At 36.4% G+C, this 17,150-nt stretch overlaps 1 protein-coding gene across 4 annotated transcripts in view; it reads left to right on the top strand.

The window, feature by feature from the left end:
• The window catches only part of APC (APC regulator of WNT signaling pathway), a 93,896-nt gene that overhangs the window by 33,246 nt on the left and 43,500 nt on the right, over positions 1–17,150 (top strand). For all 4 annotated transcript variants that reach the window (XM_058044330.1, XM_058044328.1, XM_058044329.1 and 1 more), the window contains 2 exons: positions 14,487–14,571; positions 15,490–15,691. In XM_058044330.1, coding sequence (XP_057900313.1) covers positions 14,529–14,571; positions 15,490–15,691 — 245 coding nt within the window. In that variant the 5' untranslated portion in view covers positions 14,487–14,528. The remainder of the gene's footprint in view (positions 1–14,486; positions 14,572–15,489; positions 15,692–17,150) is intronic.

Below are 17,150 nucleotides of genomic sequence, written 5' to 3'. Positions count from 1 at the left end.
ATATGGTAATTTGATTAGTATAGCAATTAAAAATATTTGAACTCAATTTTCTTCTCCAGCATGTAGACCGTAAGAAGAAAAATCCACTGTAAGAAGTAAAATTCTTCTGCTTTCTGAAACACTGTTACAACACTTGAAAAAAGCATAGATATTTCAGATACATTTAATCATTACATTGCAGTGTAAAATGAAAACGACTTTGCTACCTAAATTAAAAGGATACTATAGTCCTTTACACCACGTACTTGAAATGATTGTCATTAACAGCTGCAGAAAAAATGTTCATTTGCTGAGTTACATGTCTGAAAACTAATTCTGTCATTTATATTATTTTTCTTAAGATAATATTACAACAAATTTATTAGTAACTCCCTTACACTCCTTGTCATTGCAGTCTAAATTAAGGTAGGGAAGAACAGGACAGATGATCTTACTGCAAGTTTTACAAAAAAAGAGTAAAAGAGGGAAATGTCTTTTTTTCCCTCTTCTTTATCCACATACAGGTGTTTTGGGTTTTGGTTGTTTCTTTGAGGTTTTTCTAGCTTTTGTGCAGATAATTAAATTTCCAGTGACCTAAAGCCAGTCCAGCTGTACAAGCTGGTCTCTGGGGCATTAATTTGGGATGTGGAATGGCTTTTTGTTCTTACATTAAATCTGGCAGACCACCAAACAAAAAGTGGCTCTATTGCACTCCTCTGTGCTTATGAACATATGCAGAGTAGAAATCTCTTTTTTTTCTGTCCTAAAGTTCCCTTCTCGATCTAAGGATTGTAACACAAACCTCAAATATCAAACTCAGTATGTTTCTTTTCGTTTTGGGGGATGGGTGGAGAAGAGATTGTTCAGATTAATTAGATTTTTTTTTTTTTTTAAAAACCATGTTCTATTAGGAAATCATGGGTTCATTCCTCCAGTGTATTTGCTCCTGCACCTGAACTAAGAAGTCATGTCTTTCCCTGTTTGTTTCAGACCCTTTTCTTTGTAAAGGGTCACAACATAGTTTTGATTTGACTAAAACTTGAAGAATGGTGTGGGAATGATCTTGGGGTCAGATTAGAGTAGGTGGGTGCAGTTTGATTGGGATAATCGCAGGATTCTCTTAAACTGAAAGATAATTTTAGTTTCTCGGGCTTTTGGAGAAAGTATGTGTTGGCTTTTTTTGCACTGAAAGAACCTACATGGTTTGTACGGTTCCAGTGCCATAATTAGGGATAATTACAAGCAAAGTCATTAGCAGAACAAGAGCAGTCAGGATTGAAAGCCATTTGGCTATGATATATGCAGTCAAAAATTTCCCAAATGTCTTGGAAAAAATGGTCCTTTGGGAGCACAGAACTGTCACAGAGCCCTTGTAACCCATCCTGCCAAGTGAAATCCCAGATATTAGCAAGGGAGCAGCAGTGGGGAAGACAAGCTGTGGCTCCATGGCAAACATCCCCGTTCTTGCAATATGAATTTTGGTCTGTGGCCCAGTGCAGAGACATCTCACACTGATTCTTTGGACTCCCGCTTTGTTCGTGTCCTCATTTCTTTATATTGTTTAATCAGTTGTGAAGGGCAGTAGTTAGGAAGGGCATTTTAAAGACAATATTTAAAGAATTTTATTTTGGAAGCAACAGTGTTAAAACATTGTGTAAGTGTGCCCCATCTTTATAATCCCTTCATTTCAGAATTATAAGGTAATCGTATGGGAATTAAAAGCTTAACGTGAGCTCATCTTGCACATGTATTTATTATAAACTACTACTGACCTATATAAGAACTATTTCTGAATGCTTCCTGTTTAAAGCTAAATCTCTTATTTAAAAGTAAAAACTCCATTTGCTGACCAGGAAACATGATTGGTAAACAAAGAGAAATGTGATAATGGGGGGGTGGCAAAATGATCAGTAAAACAATCTCCACTTTGTTTTTTAATTTGTGTTGTCCTAGGGATTAACTGTTTAAACAAAAGAAATCCCTCAGAGTATTATGACTGACTTGGGAAATTCAGTTGTTTTTATTGGCTTACTGTCAGATGAAATACAGCAGTTTGGTATGATAAAAGTTTCTCTCTAAATCAACAAATACCCTGTTTGATGGTCAATGAAATAACAATGTTGGACCATAAATAAAGAAAAATTGTGTCAGTATCTAGATGTAAGAGTAACTGCATAAAACACAGACTAAGGACAGATTTTAAAAAATATTAACAGTTTTATCTGAATTCAAAACCTGTAAAATTAATGGAGAGACAAGAAGTAATCCAATGTTAGGTGTACTAGTTTGTGCGTATCCCTACGTGTCTCCCACATTGGCAAAAGAACTTTTTGTGAGACTTTTCTGCCTGGTTCTTGTAGAAGACTAGTATTTTTCTCTATAAGGATGGCATTTATTTATTTATTTATTTTTAATGTCATAGCTAAATAATATCGGCATTTCTCGCCATATAAAATCTGGGGTCGAGCTGGTATGTTCACCTTAACCTCCAGAAATCACTTAAGATTGACGTCATGCTTGATTTGCTCACTCAATATTTGGGTCCTTTGATTTTGTAGTAAACCAGTAATTCATGATATCATGTGTAAGAAAGCCTTTTTTAGTATATGTGATGCTCTGTGAGCAAGACATTGTCTCTCTTGTTTTCATGTAGTGCACTTAAAATTTTATTCTACATACGGCTTTTCAATTTAATTAGTGTCTTCTATATTGTGTCCACATGTATCAAAAATAAAAAGACTGTTGCTAGAGGTGATTCAGATATGTTGGGTTTTTTTGAGAAGTGCTCTAATCAGATAAATATACACTATAAAGAAACATGGTAGTGGTTAAACTCTTTTCAGAAAATTATGAGCTGTTCATTTGTGTGTTGTGGAGGGTGGTGTTTAGGCAGATCATTTTCTTCATATAAATATTTTAGTTTTCATTATTTTCTGTGGGTTTTTTTTTTGTTTTTATTTAGTTTGCGTGTTTGAAGAATTAATGTTTAAAGGACAAAGTCCTAGAGAGCTCATTACTATCATATCCATTGCAGATCCAGAGAGTGATTTTTTTTTCACATTGATGGTGTTTTGAGCTTCTTCTGCTAATAAGCCAACTGGGCAATAAAACTTGCGGTGCTATTATGTTGAATTCAAGTATATTTTCACTAAATAAAAAAACAAGAATGGAGATATTTTATTTTGAGGAATTTTATTTTAAATGGGTTTGTAAAATATTAAGCTATGGTAATTTTATGTGATAGTGAAAGGAATATTAAGTCTCTAGAGTATAATATCCCATATTTATTTCAGTGTTGTGGATACTTTGGGATGTTGATTAATTAATACGCAAATCCTCAGAATTAAAGGTAAAAACAATGCAAAAGAAAATGCCATGAGGCCTGGATTTCATCTTCTGTCATGATAGCTTTGAAAAAAACTGTGAAAAAGCTTATATTGTATTAAAATTACAGTGTACTTTTATGTCTAAATATGATTTAGTTGTATTTTATCTGCAACTTCAACTTTCTGTTATATCTTTTCATGTATGTTGGAAAGAATGAGTATACAAATCCTTATCAGAAATAGCAGATTGACTAGCAATTTAGCAGCTAGAGTAGCTTGTTTGACTCATTTTAAGAAGAGGGACTCTGGAAAACGTGCTGATTGCAGATTGGACCTTGTTAGCTGATGTTTTTCTATAAAAAAGGGAAGATGGATGTTCAGAATGTTCCAGAATCTTAACTGTCTTGTACTCTTTTGAGATGGAAGCTGCACTTTGTAATCTCTAAGTCATAAGTTACAAGAAAAATTTTAAAAGTGCTGATCCTTTACATCAGGCATACTCGTAGCTTAATCACACCCAATTTTAGGAGTAAGATTTCAGGTACTATTTGTATCTGTTATGCCCCTTGACTAAATTTAAGGTTTCCTTTTAAATGTCTACTGGGCCATTCTCTCTTTAGGAATGAGTAGCTGCTTTTATCAGATGTCTCCCTGATCAGGCAAGCAGGTGATCCCATTTTCTTTTAAATTGACAAACCCCACTTGGTGGCCTTAGAGTCTGCGGAGCCATCACTTCTTGATATTTAACCTTGAAAACCTGTTTCGTTCTGATCAGCTGTCTCTGATCATCAGTGCTTATTGATCCTTATCATAAAGCATCGAAGGTACTGGAGATGATATTCTAATTGGCACAGCAATTTTTGATTCAATGTGTTGTGGTAAGCTGTATGCTTGCAAACTAGAATTTGAAGCCCAGCATATTCACAGAGACCTCTAATACATGCTGCTTAACATACTGTCATGTGCTATATGCACATGCAGTTTCCATCTGTCTGTGTGTGTACTTCCTCAAGTAGGTGGGAGACGAATACATTTGAGAGATACCCAGGTTTGCAATAGCATCTCCAGAAGTTTTACAGCAGTTTTTCTTCTAAGGTACCAGAAATGACACATTTTGCTGCGAATACTTACTGTGTCCAATAGCATCACTTTTCCATCTCTGTGCAAAGGGAGAGTGTTTTTAGCTGCTTCCTGCCTTTTTTTAATTTTATCTTCATTTGGTTGGCATTGCACGCAGTGAAATGTTTTGCCAAGGCATATATAGAAAAACACAACTGAAAAATTACATTGAGCTATGAAAATAAACCATTCAGATGAGAATTAAATGGTTAAATATGTTTCAATATGTTAAATATGTTAAAATAGATGTATATGTTAAAATATATATATTTGATCTGGAATTACTGTTAGTGAGTAGGCCACATGTAGTCACTAAACTGCTGTATAACCTGAGATGCTTTATTTGAATTCTGAATGTAGTACAATACGCATTTCTTAGTGTATCCTGTTGCGCATAAGAATATTAGCATTATTTCCCGAACTGGATTCCAGAATCTGATTTTTGATTTGAGTTATCTGGTATGTTGTTATTTCTGCTAAGACATCAATTCAGATATAACATGGTGGATTATAGTTGCTTCGTGGACCAAAACCAGTGTTGTGAAATCTCCACAGCAACTGGTCACAGAGAACTTGAGAGTATTCCCTAGTATGCTGAGAATATCTCAGTAGCCCTGTCTGGAATTTTAAGGTTCTTGGTTCTTTGATGATTATTCAAGTTAAAGGTAGAAAATGAAGTGCAGAATAAATAGTCTTTTTCTTTTTACTTTAGAAAAACACTAGTATCTTAGTGAGATTTCTGCCATTACCTGTATTTCTTTTCAACATAGTCTTAAGTCATGTGGAAAAAAGAGATAGAAGGGTTTGACGGATGATTTTCATCATGGTAAAAATGAACAAAGGAATGTGAACAGTGTCAAAAGAATCTTCTGGTGTTGAGTGAGTGAATACATGGCAAATAAAATTCCATGGCAAAAGTATAGAAGAATCATAACTTGTAGACAAGAGCCTTAACTTTATATACACCATGAGGACTGAATTAATGTGGCAAGAGTGTAGAGAGAGGTATTAGAGATACTCTAAATACCTGAAAAATAAAAGGGCTTTTCCATATAGTGTCAAGTTAATGCTTAGTTTAGATCCACAAAGCTGGTCTGATATTGGGAATTACTGGGCATAAGTAGGGAAACAGAATGATTATAATTGTGCCAGGATGAATACATGCTGATCCAGAAGATGAGTGTTATATTCTGTTCTGATCAACCTCCTCAGGGGCGACCTAGTAGAATACGTCATGTTAGGTGCCAGAAAAATCAAGTGATCTGAAAATCTTCCTTAAGTGATATGATTGAATAAAATGGGACTTTTCAGGTTAAGACACAGGAAAAGGAGAGGGACAGAGGATGGATGTTGAGCTCTAATGAAAAATCATGTAATGAGGAAAGTTATTAGAGAATGAGTAATTTTCCTGAATACTAGATCTAAGGGCATCAAATAACGTTGTGATATAGACAGTGGAAAATAAACAAAACGAAGATTGTTTTGCATCATGTGTTTGCCATGGGAGGTAGAACCCCTGGAGAAGTGATTTTAGGAAGTCTGCAAGTCAAGGCCGGAGGGAATCTGAGCAGAGGACATTTAAGAGAAATGAACAGTAGGTTTTGTTCATGTATCCTCTCAAGGTTCCTACTGTTGGAGAGGAAGGAGGTTGGTTTGGAAAGATGTTTGGTCTCTCTCAGTGTTAAGGATGGTGTTTGCTCTTGATTCTGTTCTTGATTCTTGTCTAGAGCACAAGTCATATGAGGAGCAGCTGAGGAATCTGGGGAGGCTCAGCCTGGAGAAAATAAGGCTCATGGGGACCTTCTTACTCTATACAACTTCTGACAAGAGGTTGTTGGTGAGTTGGGGGTAGATCCCTTCTCTTAAATAACAAGGAACAGGCTAAGAGGAAATGGCCTCAAATTGTACTGTGGATGTTTAAATTGGATGTTATGGAAAAATTCTTCACTGAAGGAGTTTTCAAGCCCAGGAACATTCTGCTAAGGGCAGTGGTGGAGTCACCATCCCTGGAGGTATTAAAAGGATGTGTAGATGTGGCACTGAGGGACATGGTTTCATGTACGACTAACCCAGTAGTAGCTTTAATGGCTGATCTTGAAGATTTTTCCCAGCCTAAGTGATTCAGTGATTCTGTTATCATCCTGTAATGTCAGTACTATCCTGCTGTGGGGTTGCAGACATGTTACCACTTTTACTGCATCCATCAGTTGTGGTATTTATTTGTTTCCCATCATCTTAGGTCTGTCTATGCATGCCTGGCTTACAGCTCTTGGGAGAAGAATCCTGTTTACCTGGATACCAACTGTAGTAAAAGAAACTTCTTTTTTTCACTTCCTACTTGAAGCAGTTGAACGTAAATTTTCCCTCCATAATTAGCCTATGTGTCACCAAGTGATGAGAGCCTTCTAGCACACTCTTCATTTGCTCATTGCTATGCAAGGAGTGTACCTCACAAAGTGGTGCCTGTGTTGAATCTGCCCTTGTCCTGGCATTGTTTCCTTGCAACTTCCAGCCAACTCTAATGAGTCAACTTCATTTTGTCTGACTGGTTTTTCAGCACTCTGGCTGTGGCCAAAGTTGAGGGGTTTGACATTTTTCAGCACTTTTGTACTCCTGGTTCTTAGGGGTTGTTTATATGGTAGTGCAGGCTCTGCTGTCTTAGCAGAGCTTGTTTTTCTTTTCTAAACTTACAGTTCTTTTAAAGCATGTTTTGATCTCTATCTGGCAAACAGGAGGTGCTTTGTCTTAATTTCTCTCATACTTCACTGAATTTGTTGTTCCATTCCACCAACAATGGTTGTTCCATTTTGAAGAACATTAAGCAGGAACAAAAATTCAGCCGTCAGTAAAGGGAAATGCAGAAGGATTTGGAAATTCTTTGAAGGGCAGCTAAAGATGCTGTAACAAGTGAGGAGTTTGTGCTATAAGTTTTCTTCTTTTGAGAAGGAAGCTATGTGAGGGAATCAATAAATTAAAAGCATAAATGAATAAAATTCATGTGCAATTAATGTTTGTATCAGTTGCACTGAATTTGACCACCAGATGTGTTCTTTGCTTGTAGCAATAACAAACTTTGAGATTAGCTACAAAAAAATCCTTAGTAATTTGCACAACTGAGTTTATTTTTACTCACTATTTTGAGATTTAAAACCCCAGAACAAACAAAAACACCAAAAACAAATAAACAAATGCATTTTATTTGGGTTTGCAGATTGAAATATTAAGGAAATTGCAGTTTTTAGGCAGATGATGCCATCCTGATTTTACCACTTGGTTCGTACATTCTATAATACAAATTTAGCTATTCTACAAAAAAATTTTCCAAAGTCAGTGTGCTCAATGCTCCCAGGATGGATGAAAGTATATATTTGTATAACATACTGTTCTTTTCTAATTTGCTTCTGCAAAGGAAGTTTTTTAATCTCTACTTTTCAGGCATATAGTGTTGTGCAATGAGTGAAGCATTTCTCTTGGAAGTTACTCCTTTATAGAAATTGAGTCTACAGGAGGAATTGAATATTTTTTATAGAAGCTATTTTTTTTTTCTCACATTATTAAAAGTAAACTAAAACTCCATCTTCTTCCGTCAGCTGGATTTCTTAGCTAAACTCTCTCATTATGAGTGAGTCACATACTTTCTGGAAATTGCACTCCCCATCAGAAACACTGTCTTTGGACAGCCAAGCTAGTAGGGGAGAAATAAGTGAGAATTATGAGATACACACCTCAGACAGCACTGAACAGACAGTGCTCAAAATCCAAATACATTCGATCTAAGCTAACAAAATATTTTGCTTTCAGGGTAACGGAATCAAGTTTTGTCTTCTGAAATAATGCAGCTTTAAAACAAATTAGTACATTAGCTGTGAATCAGCTATATGTAGAAATTTAACATTTTACCTGCTTATCGATGGAGAACATTGGTAACATAAGAATATGTCAGATCCCTTCCAAAGGGCTGGCTACACAGGCACTTGCACAGCAGGTGCACGTATGTCCCTGCTCTCAGTGTGAGCTTCTTTTAGCTTTGAATTCATCCCATTCTGCACAACAAGTGTGATAAAAATGGACAGAATATGGTGTTAACTAGTTTTCTTCTTTGAGTAGCCATGCTAGCTTTCAGATTTTTTCATATTTGCTGTTTTCAACTGCCTGAATGAACAGCCTTAGTGTACATGATAATAGCTGGTCTTGTCTGGGAGTGAAATGATGCTTATTTCTCTCTCTTTTTTATTTTTTTTTTTAGCAAATGCATTGTTTGGTGAACAGGTGAATACAGAGAAAAGGGATTGATTCAGCAGTAGCATTCCTTGCCTGTGTTAATATTTGTGAAATAGGTGCTAAATTCTGAGCTTCTGTAACTTGTGTTGTGTGAATTCACCCAGTATTTTCCTTTTCATATCTGCCTGGTTTTCATATAATTTCAACACATCCTTAACCAGCATGTAAGCACTTGAAATTTTGAAGTCTTGCAAGGGAAAGCAGTAATCACAGGAAACATTATATGTACTTATGACTTTTTTCCCCCTAATGAGAACCTTCATCTTCATTCTCAAATTACTTTCTTTGCTCTTAGCTGGATTTTGCATCTGCAGAATGTTTTTTGTGGCTTTTTGTGCCCCATGCACTCAGTCATTTCAGGAGGGAAGAGGTCATGTTGTTCTGAAGGCACATGAAGTCACATCCAGATAAAGTGACATAGGGAATTAGAACACTGATAGGCATGGGAGATACTGCAGGAGATAGCACAATGGTTAGATCCTCCAAAATAGAAGTAATTTTGAAAATAATGATGTGTATTGATCATTCAGTAAATTCTAATGTGTTAATGGAAGAAACTGTCATAAGCCAAATTGATTCTTACAAAGTGTATCAAGTGATGAATTCTGGGAACTCAGTGACGGCACATCTAATGCAGTCAGGGATGTTTTTAGGCTCACATGAACTAAAAATGTGCTTGTAAAAGTCATTTAGCATTCTACAAAACATATATTTTTAAATATCAGTGAATTCATTTTATCTGCAAAGAAGCAGCAACAGCTTTATATTGTGGGTCTGTGTGTTTTTATGATTTTACAGTAAGAAATATTTTTAGATCTTTGCAATTCTTAAGTTTCTGACAGGATCCAAATTGGCTGGAAAATTAAAGAAAATATTTGTTTACTTTTCTTTTTAGAATTTAGGTGAAATTAAGCTGATGATACATATAGTTAATTCCATTACTTTAGACTACCCTCTTTCTGAGCATAAAATCAGATAATTTTAGTTGACCTGGAAGTGTACTTGCACTAAAAACTTGGTACTGTCTTCTGTAAGTAGTTATAGCAAGCGACAGCTCCTGAGCATGGTGACGCTGGGTGAATATTTTCCATTTAGAAAATGACATTTTTGGAAATTAAAATGAACAACATCATTTCACATAATAAATGCATTCCTTTTTCTGCAAGGTTGAAAGTTGAGTTGCTCCTGTGTTCCACCTCAGTCAGTAGTGCTGTCACTGCTGGTGTTATCATTTGGACCTGGCTACAGGGTTGAGCAGCCTGAGCAGTTCTTTGCACTTGAAGGGCTAGAAGGGCTCCCAGCAAGCCGGATTAAGCAGCAGCATAATTCACCAAAATGTATAGGAGTAAAGAGCTCCTTCCAAGCACTCCCTCAGCCCCTGTGAATGTTCTACCATATGTGACAGAATTAATGCACTGTCAAGTTCATGTAGTTATGACAGGTCATATAAGACCTTGAACTTAAATTTCTGCTATCTCAAAAAAAATTAGTATTCTGATGTCTATCCCTCCCCGCCCCCCCCCCCCATGCTTCTGACATTTAATGGTTTTGTGGAATTTGAGTGATATTCTTTGAGTATATGTTACTTTTTTTTCTGCTTTTCTAAATAGTCATTGAAACAACACTCAGCTCCATTGGAGGTCAAAAATTACTTTCAATTTAGAAATTTTATGTTACATTTTCAGCATACCAGGTTAAAAATATGCATATCAATGTGGTCAGAAATACTGTAATTTAAAAATAACGCTGATTTGGTAAACCATGATTTTTTATTCATTCATTATGCATATTCCCATCCTGTATGCTGCTAATAGATATTGGATTGCTCTCTGAAATTGTGAACACTTTCTATGTTTGTGTGATTAAACCTGGTTTTATAGTCAAATGTTGTAAATACAGTGGTAACCAACATAACTGGCCTGTGAGTATATCTGGTGTCCGCATCCAGGAGTTTCATAAATTTAATTTTCATTGTGATTTTCATAGATTTTGTCATTCACTGAATCCACATAGCTATGACAAAAATGAATACAAGTAATAAAGCTTAATGTTTAAGGGGTGAGGGGGGAGAGAATAGTGTTTACAGAAGACCAAACATATCTGAATTGTCATCAAAATGTATTTTTACATATACCATATTTTGAAATAGTCCTAGGTATTAATATTTATACTTAAAGTTCCCAAAAATGGAATACACTTTAAGTCTTAACTCCTTGGGATTTTAAATCCGCCTTTGTAAGCATTTTTCCTCTGTGATTCCTTTCCTTATTAGCAGCTTGAGTAAATTTACAGCCTTTAAGCCATGTTATTTACAAGAACCCTTACCACTTAGCTGGGTGCATCTACTGTTAGTTAAGGTGCTTTTATTTACCATAGTTGTGCAATTACATGCTGACAGATCTGATCTCTTTTATTTAATAATTCACAATGTGGGTTTTATGTCAGGATTATATTCACAGAGTCCAAACAAAAAAACCCATCCAACCAGACAAAAAATAGACAATGTTTCAGTACTTCACAGTCCAGAGACTGTGAAGACAGAAACCCTTTTAAATGATGATGAGTCATAGGGCCTGCTCCATTTCCAGAAACATTCTTTTGTAGTTCTGCACAGAACAAGATAAACTAGGTTATACTAAAGTGACCATTAAAATAATTTGACTTGCATTCTTTAGAAGAACAGAAAAAACCTTGCAGCCTTTTCTTACAGATTTACATTTGTGTATATTTTCAGTAAGTCACTGCTAAGTCAGTAAAGAGTTTGCTTAAAATAATGCTGTAAACCGCTACTAAAATACTTACGAAAATTTGCAGTAATTAAACAGATACTGATTGAACCTTGGAGACTATTTTATGCTATAGCAAACACGCTATCAAATTTAATATGAAATTATAATGGAATAATACTATTTCAAAGCACTGTATGGATGTAAAAAGCATTAGTGTTGAATCCTAGATTGTAAATGGTGAATAAATAAAAATTTTCATTAGCACAGTAACAGGTAACTTGCCATGTTTCCCCCAGAAGGATTATTGCAGAAAATGGCTCTGTTCCTTGTTCAAGTAAAAGTACAAATGCCCTGACTTGTCATTTTAGCACACAGCCTCATTTTCTACCAGTACCTGACCCAGGGGCTGCATCTCCTTTCTTTAACGGCCTATTGAGTGGGCAGCTCAGATTTTGAAGTGCACTGTGATGGAGTTTAAAGATGATGTCACAGCCTCGTAATAGCATTGTCGCGTTAGCAATAGCACTATAGAAAAGAAATGTAGAAAAATACAGAAAAGCTAACTTGAGAAAAATGCATGTGCTGTTGGAGGAAAAAGGGGTGATACAAAAACTAAAAGTTAAAGTATTGAATTGAAACATAACATTTCAGCAAGGTGATCCAGTGTGCTAGTGTGTAACTGTTGCCAGTATTTAGAAAAAAGGAGTCCCTTGCTGCCTGGACACCTCAGTCATGTAATTTGGTAGGGCGAGAAAAGCTGATGGTAGTTCCTTTTAGCTTCTCATATAGGCTCTTAGAGCAGGAAGACTCATTACATAGGAAAGTATCCTGAACATGCTGAAACAGCAGATGTGCCACACATGTGAGAGAGGCACTTCTAAAAAGAGAATGGAAGGAGATGTGGGATTTTAGGTTTCTCCCTTGAGAAACAGTGCTGTTTTCAGAGAAAAATCATCCATTAGTTATTTCTATATTTATCTGAGTTCACAGGTTTCCAACAAGAGTGCAAAACTCTCTCAAGAGCACTTCATGCATCATACTGCCCTTTAGACTTCAAGCCAAGACTGATGACTGCAGATCTGCTCCTGCATCACACAGTGCAGGAGCCCTTTGAAAAACACCATATCAGTTGTTTGTCTGCCTTTGCTGACAGGGCAGATGTTACGTATAGAGATGGCTGGGCCATATGGCTGATGAGGGTGCCCTTGAACATACTTATAAGCAAAGGGAAGATGTCTTTCCAAGAGTATGGATTTTATCATCCGAGGCTTGATCCTAAAGGCAAAGCTGACATTAACAGACAGTGCAGTAGGAGCTGCTCTGTAGGTGAATTGTCAAGAGGAGCCAGCACACAATCAATGTATATGTCAGAGTATTTTGTCTGAACTAGCTTCAGCCTAGTCCCATGGAGTAAATAAATGCCCATCAGCAGTCCTGGGCGTAACTGCTGCCTTGACTTGATCCAAAAGGAGTTTGGTTCATGCTCCAAGATACCTGCAATGGGAATCCAGGTACAGCTGGTGTGGGAGGATGGAAGTCTTGCATCAAACTGGTCCAAACTAAGACATGAATGTGGACAAACGTCTTGACTCCATTAGTAAACTGGGAATTTGGATGTCTGTACTCCAGAATTCTTCTTCCCAGAGCAGCATGGCAGAGGCTGCAGCACCTGGGCTGCTACCATTTATATGAGTCTAGGGCTTGAGATTATTTCCCCAGAACTGCACAGTTCTGTACTCAAAATCCTTTTACTCTCCTCATTTTTTTTTAGTTACAAGTAACAACACTTGGAATACAGAAAAGCTCATTGCTGCACTGCTTTAAAAAAAAGTCGACCTTTCATAGATGCCTTTTCATATATGTTTTTTTTTTTTCTCTTGAAAAAAGAAAAATATATTTAAAAGGTACCTTTTATGTAAGTTGCAAAACCCACTAATATTGACAGTAAGGTATGCTAGACTCTTAAAAGAGCAATAAATATGTATGGACATATTTTTAAATTGTCTAGAATTCATTAGTTTTTAGATCTAAACAAAAATACAATCCTGTGTACAGGGTCTATGTATGAAAATTACAGAATACCTTCCATTATTCAGAATTGGTTTCATCTCCTGACTGTTGCTGCTTCTAAAAATATTTTCTGTGGCACAGTATGGAAAACGGTACTTTAAATTCCAATAAGGGCTTTTTGCCTTGTAGCCAGTCTTTTATTTGTTCTTTCTATTGATACATCTGCCATAATGATATTGAAAAGACTTTCACTAACTTGCATTTAATTTTCTACATGAATTTAGGCCACTGAGCATTTGGGACCTGGGGCCTTACAGGCCCCTTTAGTGTAATAGTCGTTGTTGACTTGATTTTTTTGTACATCAGAACTATGTTCCTTAGATGTATAATTTTAGCATGCACAGCACACAGTAGTATTCTTGGATTTGAAGCTTCAGCTGCATGAAGGAGTCTACATCTCTTTCTGGTGGGCCTGATGGTGGTTGAAATAGAAGTTGTAATAATACAAAGAATAGGTGCCATGAAGGAAACCTAAATCTTTTGCTCGCAGGCATGGAAATGGTAGCATTTCTAGTAAGAATAACATGAGTCTTCTTGTGGGTTTACAGTGGTGCTAGGGCCTCAAAGAAAACAAATCCTGGGGATTGCCTCTAGTCAAGATGCTTTTCTGTTAGTTACATACCCAAATTTTATTTTTACAAGACTGACTGATTTCTCTGTGCTTACATTTCTCCCATCTCTTAATTCAAAATAACTGTTATTCACTTTGCAAAGAACTTCCAAATAATCCAGTAGATTGAACTGTCAGATAGGTTTATGCAACATACACTTTACATCATGACAGTGCTGGGGTATACATTGTAGAAATATATCTGATGGCAATTAAAATTATGACGCTTGATCACTGCTCACATGAAATATAATTTACATCAGTGTCTGAGCAGCTGTTACATGAGTGTGCACTTTAGGGTAGGATAGAGGATGTATTTACTTTGTGTGTTACTATTGTAATGATTTCTTAATTAAGCTTAATTTCTTATAGGAGGTACTGAAACAGCTACAAGGAAGTATTGAAGATGAGGCAATGGCATCTTCTGGACAGATTGACTTACTGGAACGACTTAAAGGTAAATCTAGAATTATATTTTAATTAGGTTAGTTTCTTTGTCCATTGTTTATAGTTTGGGATAACATTTTCGAAGTCATTTGTATCTTCTTTTCAGCGCTGAGCTTGATAATTAGGCATAGTCTCAGTGCCTAAATGTTTTTGCTAACCATTTTAAGACACATCCTCAAAGAAAAAAAAAGTCTCCATTTGTACTTTTGCTGCTGTAACTCTAGAATTTCATATTAATTGCATTTGATATAACTCACATTTGTTTCTTCAGAAAAAAACAGTTAATATTGGCCTAGTTCCACCAATTTTCTATATTTGTTTGTATATCCTGCCGTCTCCATGTCATATTACTGGAATTGTTTCTGTCATTCTGCAAATTTATGGTCCCTTCCCTATAGCACGTGCTGGAATGTGTATATCCCGTTATATGGGAAGTGCCAGCAAGCCCCAACCACTAACTTCCTGTATACACCCATCATCCCTGTCTCTGACTCAGAAATTCCATAGGGGTGTCTAAGACCCCTGTGATGAACAGGGTATTCATCTGTTACATGATGGTGAAACATTTGCAGGATCTCTGGAAAAGAAATTGTTAGGAAGTGGGCCACAAGGTAATTCCCATGATGTTTATGCAAAACTCTGCCCCTTTCTTAAGTCCTCTAAGAAGGAGGCCGGCAGGCTTTTATAGGATACTTGTTCTGATTGCCAGGATTGTTGTTTGGCCATCTGCTCAGATAACTGCTGTTCTCCGAGTCCGCTATATCCATTGTTTTTGTTCACAGTATTTTCACTGCATTTCTGTGCAAAATGCTGCTATAAAAAAGCACATGGATTTGTTCAGAAAGTAAGGAATTAAGATAGAAATGATCTTTTAAGTTTATGCTACTGAACTTTCAGCTCTGAAAAATGTTTGCTGTTTATTATCCAGAACTGAATTTGGAAAGCACCAGCTTCCCTGGTGTGAAGTTAAGGCCAAAGATGTCGGTGCGCTCGTATGGGAGCCGGGAAGGGTCCGTGTCGAGCCGCTCAGGGGAATGCAGCCCAGTCCCCATGGGGTCATTTCCAAGAAGAGGCTTTATGAATGGAAGCAGAGAAAGCACTGGTTACTTAGAAGAGCTAGAAAAAGAAAGGTAAATTTATTTGTTTATTCCTACAGCATGGATTGACTTCTCATTTTAATGTGGAAGCTTACTGACACACCTAGTATTTAGCTGTCATGAATATGGTTTTGATCAGTGGTGTATTTACCTGTCATTTACCTTGACAGGTAAGAAACCAGGAATCTATGTTTTATTTAAATGCACATGGAGAAAAATATTTTTAAAATCATGACGTATCATTCAATTTCTACTGTTTCATTTGTGCATTTCATTGTTACTCTTTGTTGGCTGAAGTTTTTTTTTTTATTTTGATAAGCAGGTTGTCACTGTCTGAAATATGTTTAAATAGTGAAGGTGGAGTGTTCTAACCCCCTCCATATCTCCTCACCACTGTTGATAAATGCTGAAGCTGTAACAGTGTGATGGTGAAATAGTTTTCTCTCTTTTGCAAATGGTTATTAAGTACCATAAATGGTTTATCAATTATTTACTATTAGCAGACACTTACCTAGTGACTTTACTCTCTCAGCAAATATATCAGCTAAACAAAATACGTGTTCTTATCTTCAAGGTGTTGTTCCCATCAGACATTTTGTGTTGATAAAATTCTAGAATTTCTTTTCTTGAAAGGCAGTGGTACCCATTTATAGGAAGAACGTACTTTCAGGTCATTATACAGAATTGTAGCACTTTATCAGTCACTTACAAAGGAAATGCAAAGTAAGAGATGTGCAGCTGTTTCCACTGAATTCATCTTTGGTTCTTAAAATTAATCTGACTGAAATACCAGATGTTTTCAGAAGCCTGTCTGCAGGACAGGGCTTCCTAAAGATTTGTTTCTACTTAATGGATGGGGTACCAAGCTGTGGGCTGCAAAACCAAATAAACTGGAACACAGTATTTTTATGCCTAGTATACATTAATAAGCAATTTGAAGTTGTAATGGAAAAGCTTTGTGGGTAACAAGTGCTTTGTGGATCACCCTCTAGAAACCCATCCTCTAAAGGATTTTCTCTGAAGATCAGCAAAATTTTTACAGCCAAGACCTGAAAGGATGATGCTTTTCTTCCAAGATCTAGGTCCCTGGGGTTTTTTTTTTTTTGTCCTATCAGCAGAATAAAAGCAATTTCCCATGGGTCCATACTGAGCCTGTTCTAGCTGCCACTCTATTTTTCACCTTCTCCTAGCCAGGGCCACCACTAATGATACTTGTTCTGTTGCATAAAATGTAGTTTCCTGCGAACCTGTATAAGAATATTTAGGAATTTGGGAAACTATCTGCTTGTTCATCTCAGTCTTCAAGAGTCTGACGTGTCTGTTTTTTACTGTCTTAACAAACTGTGCATTTGTTTGTATTCTTCCAGTGCTGTATTTTACTATGGATGATGCTACAATCTTTAAACACAGTTGGAACTTCCAGTGTGGTTCCAGTGAATTCCTGCTCACTTGGAACAAGCAGCATTTTTAGCAGCCAGAGTTCTTTAAGGTG

Source organism: Melospiza georgiana, chromosome Z, assembly GCF_028018845.1.
Source record: "Melospiza georgiana isolate bMelGeo1 chromosome Z, bMelGeo1.pri, whole genome shotgun sequence".
In the NCBI taxonomy this organism is placed as follows: domain Eukaryota; kingdom Metazoa; phylum Chordata; class Aves; order Passeriformes; family Passerellidae; genus Melospiza; species Melospiza georgiana.
This window is presented reverse-complemented; position numbering and strand designations above follow the sequence as displayed.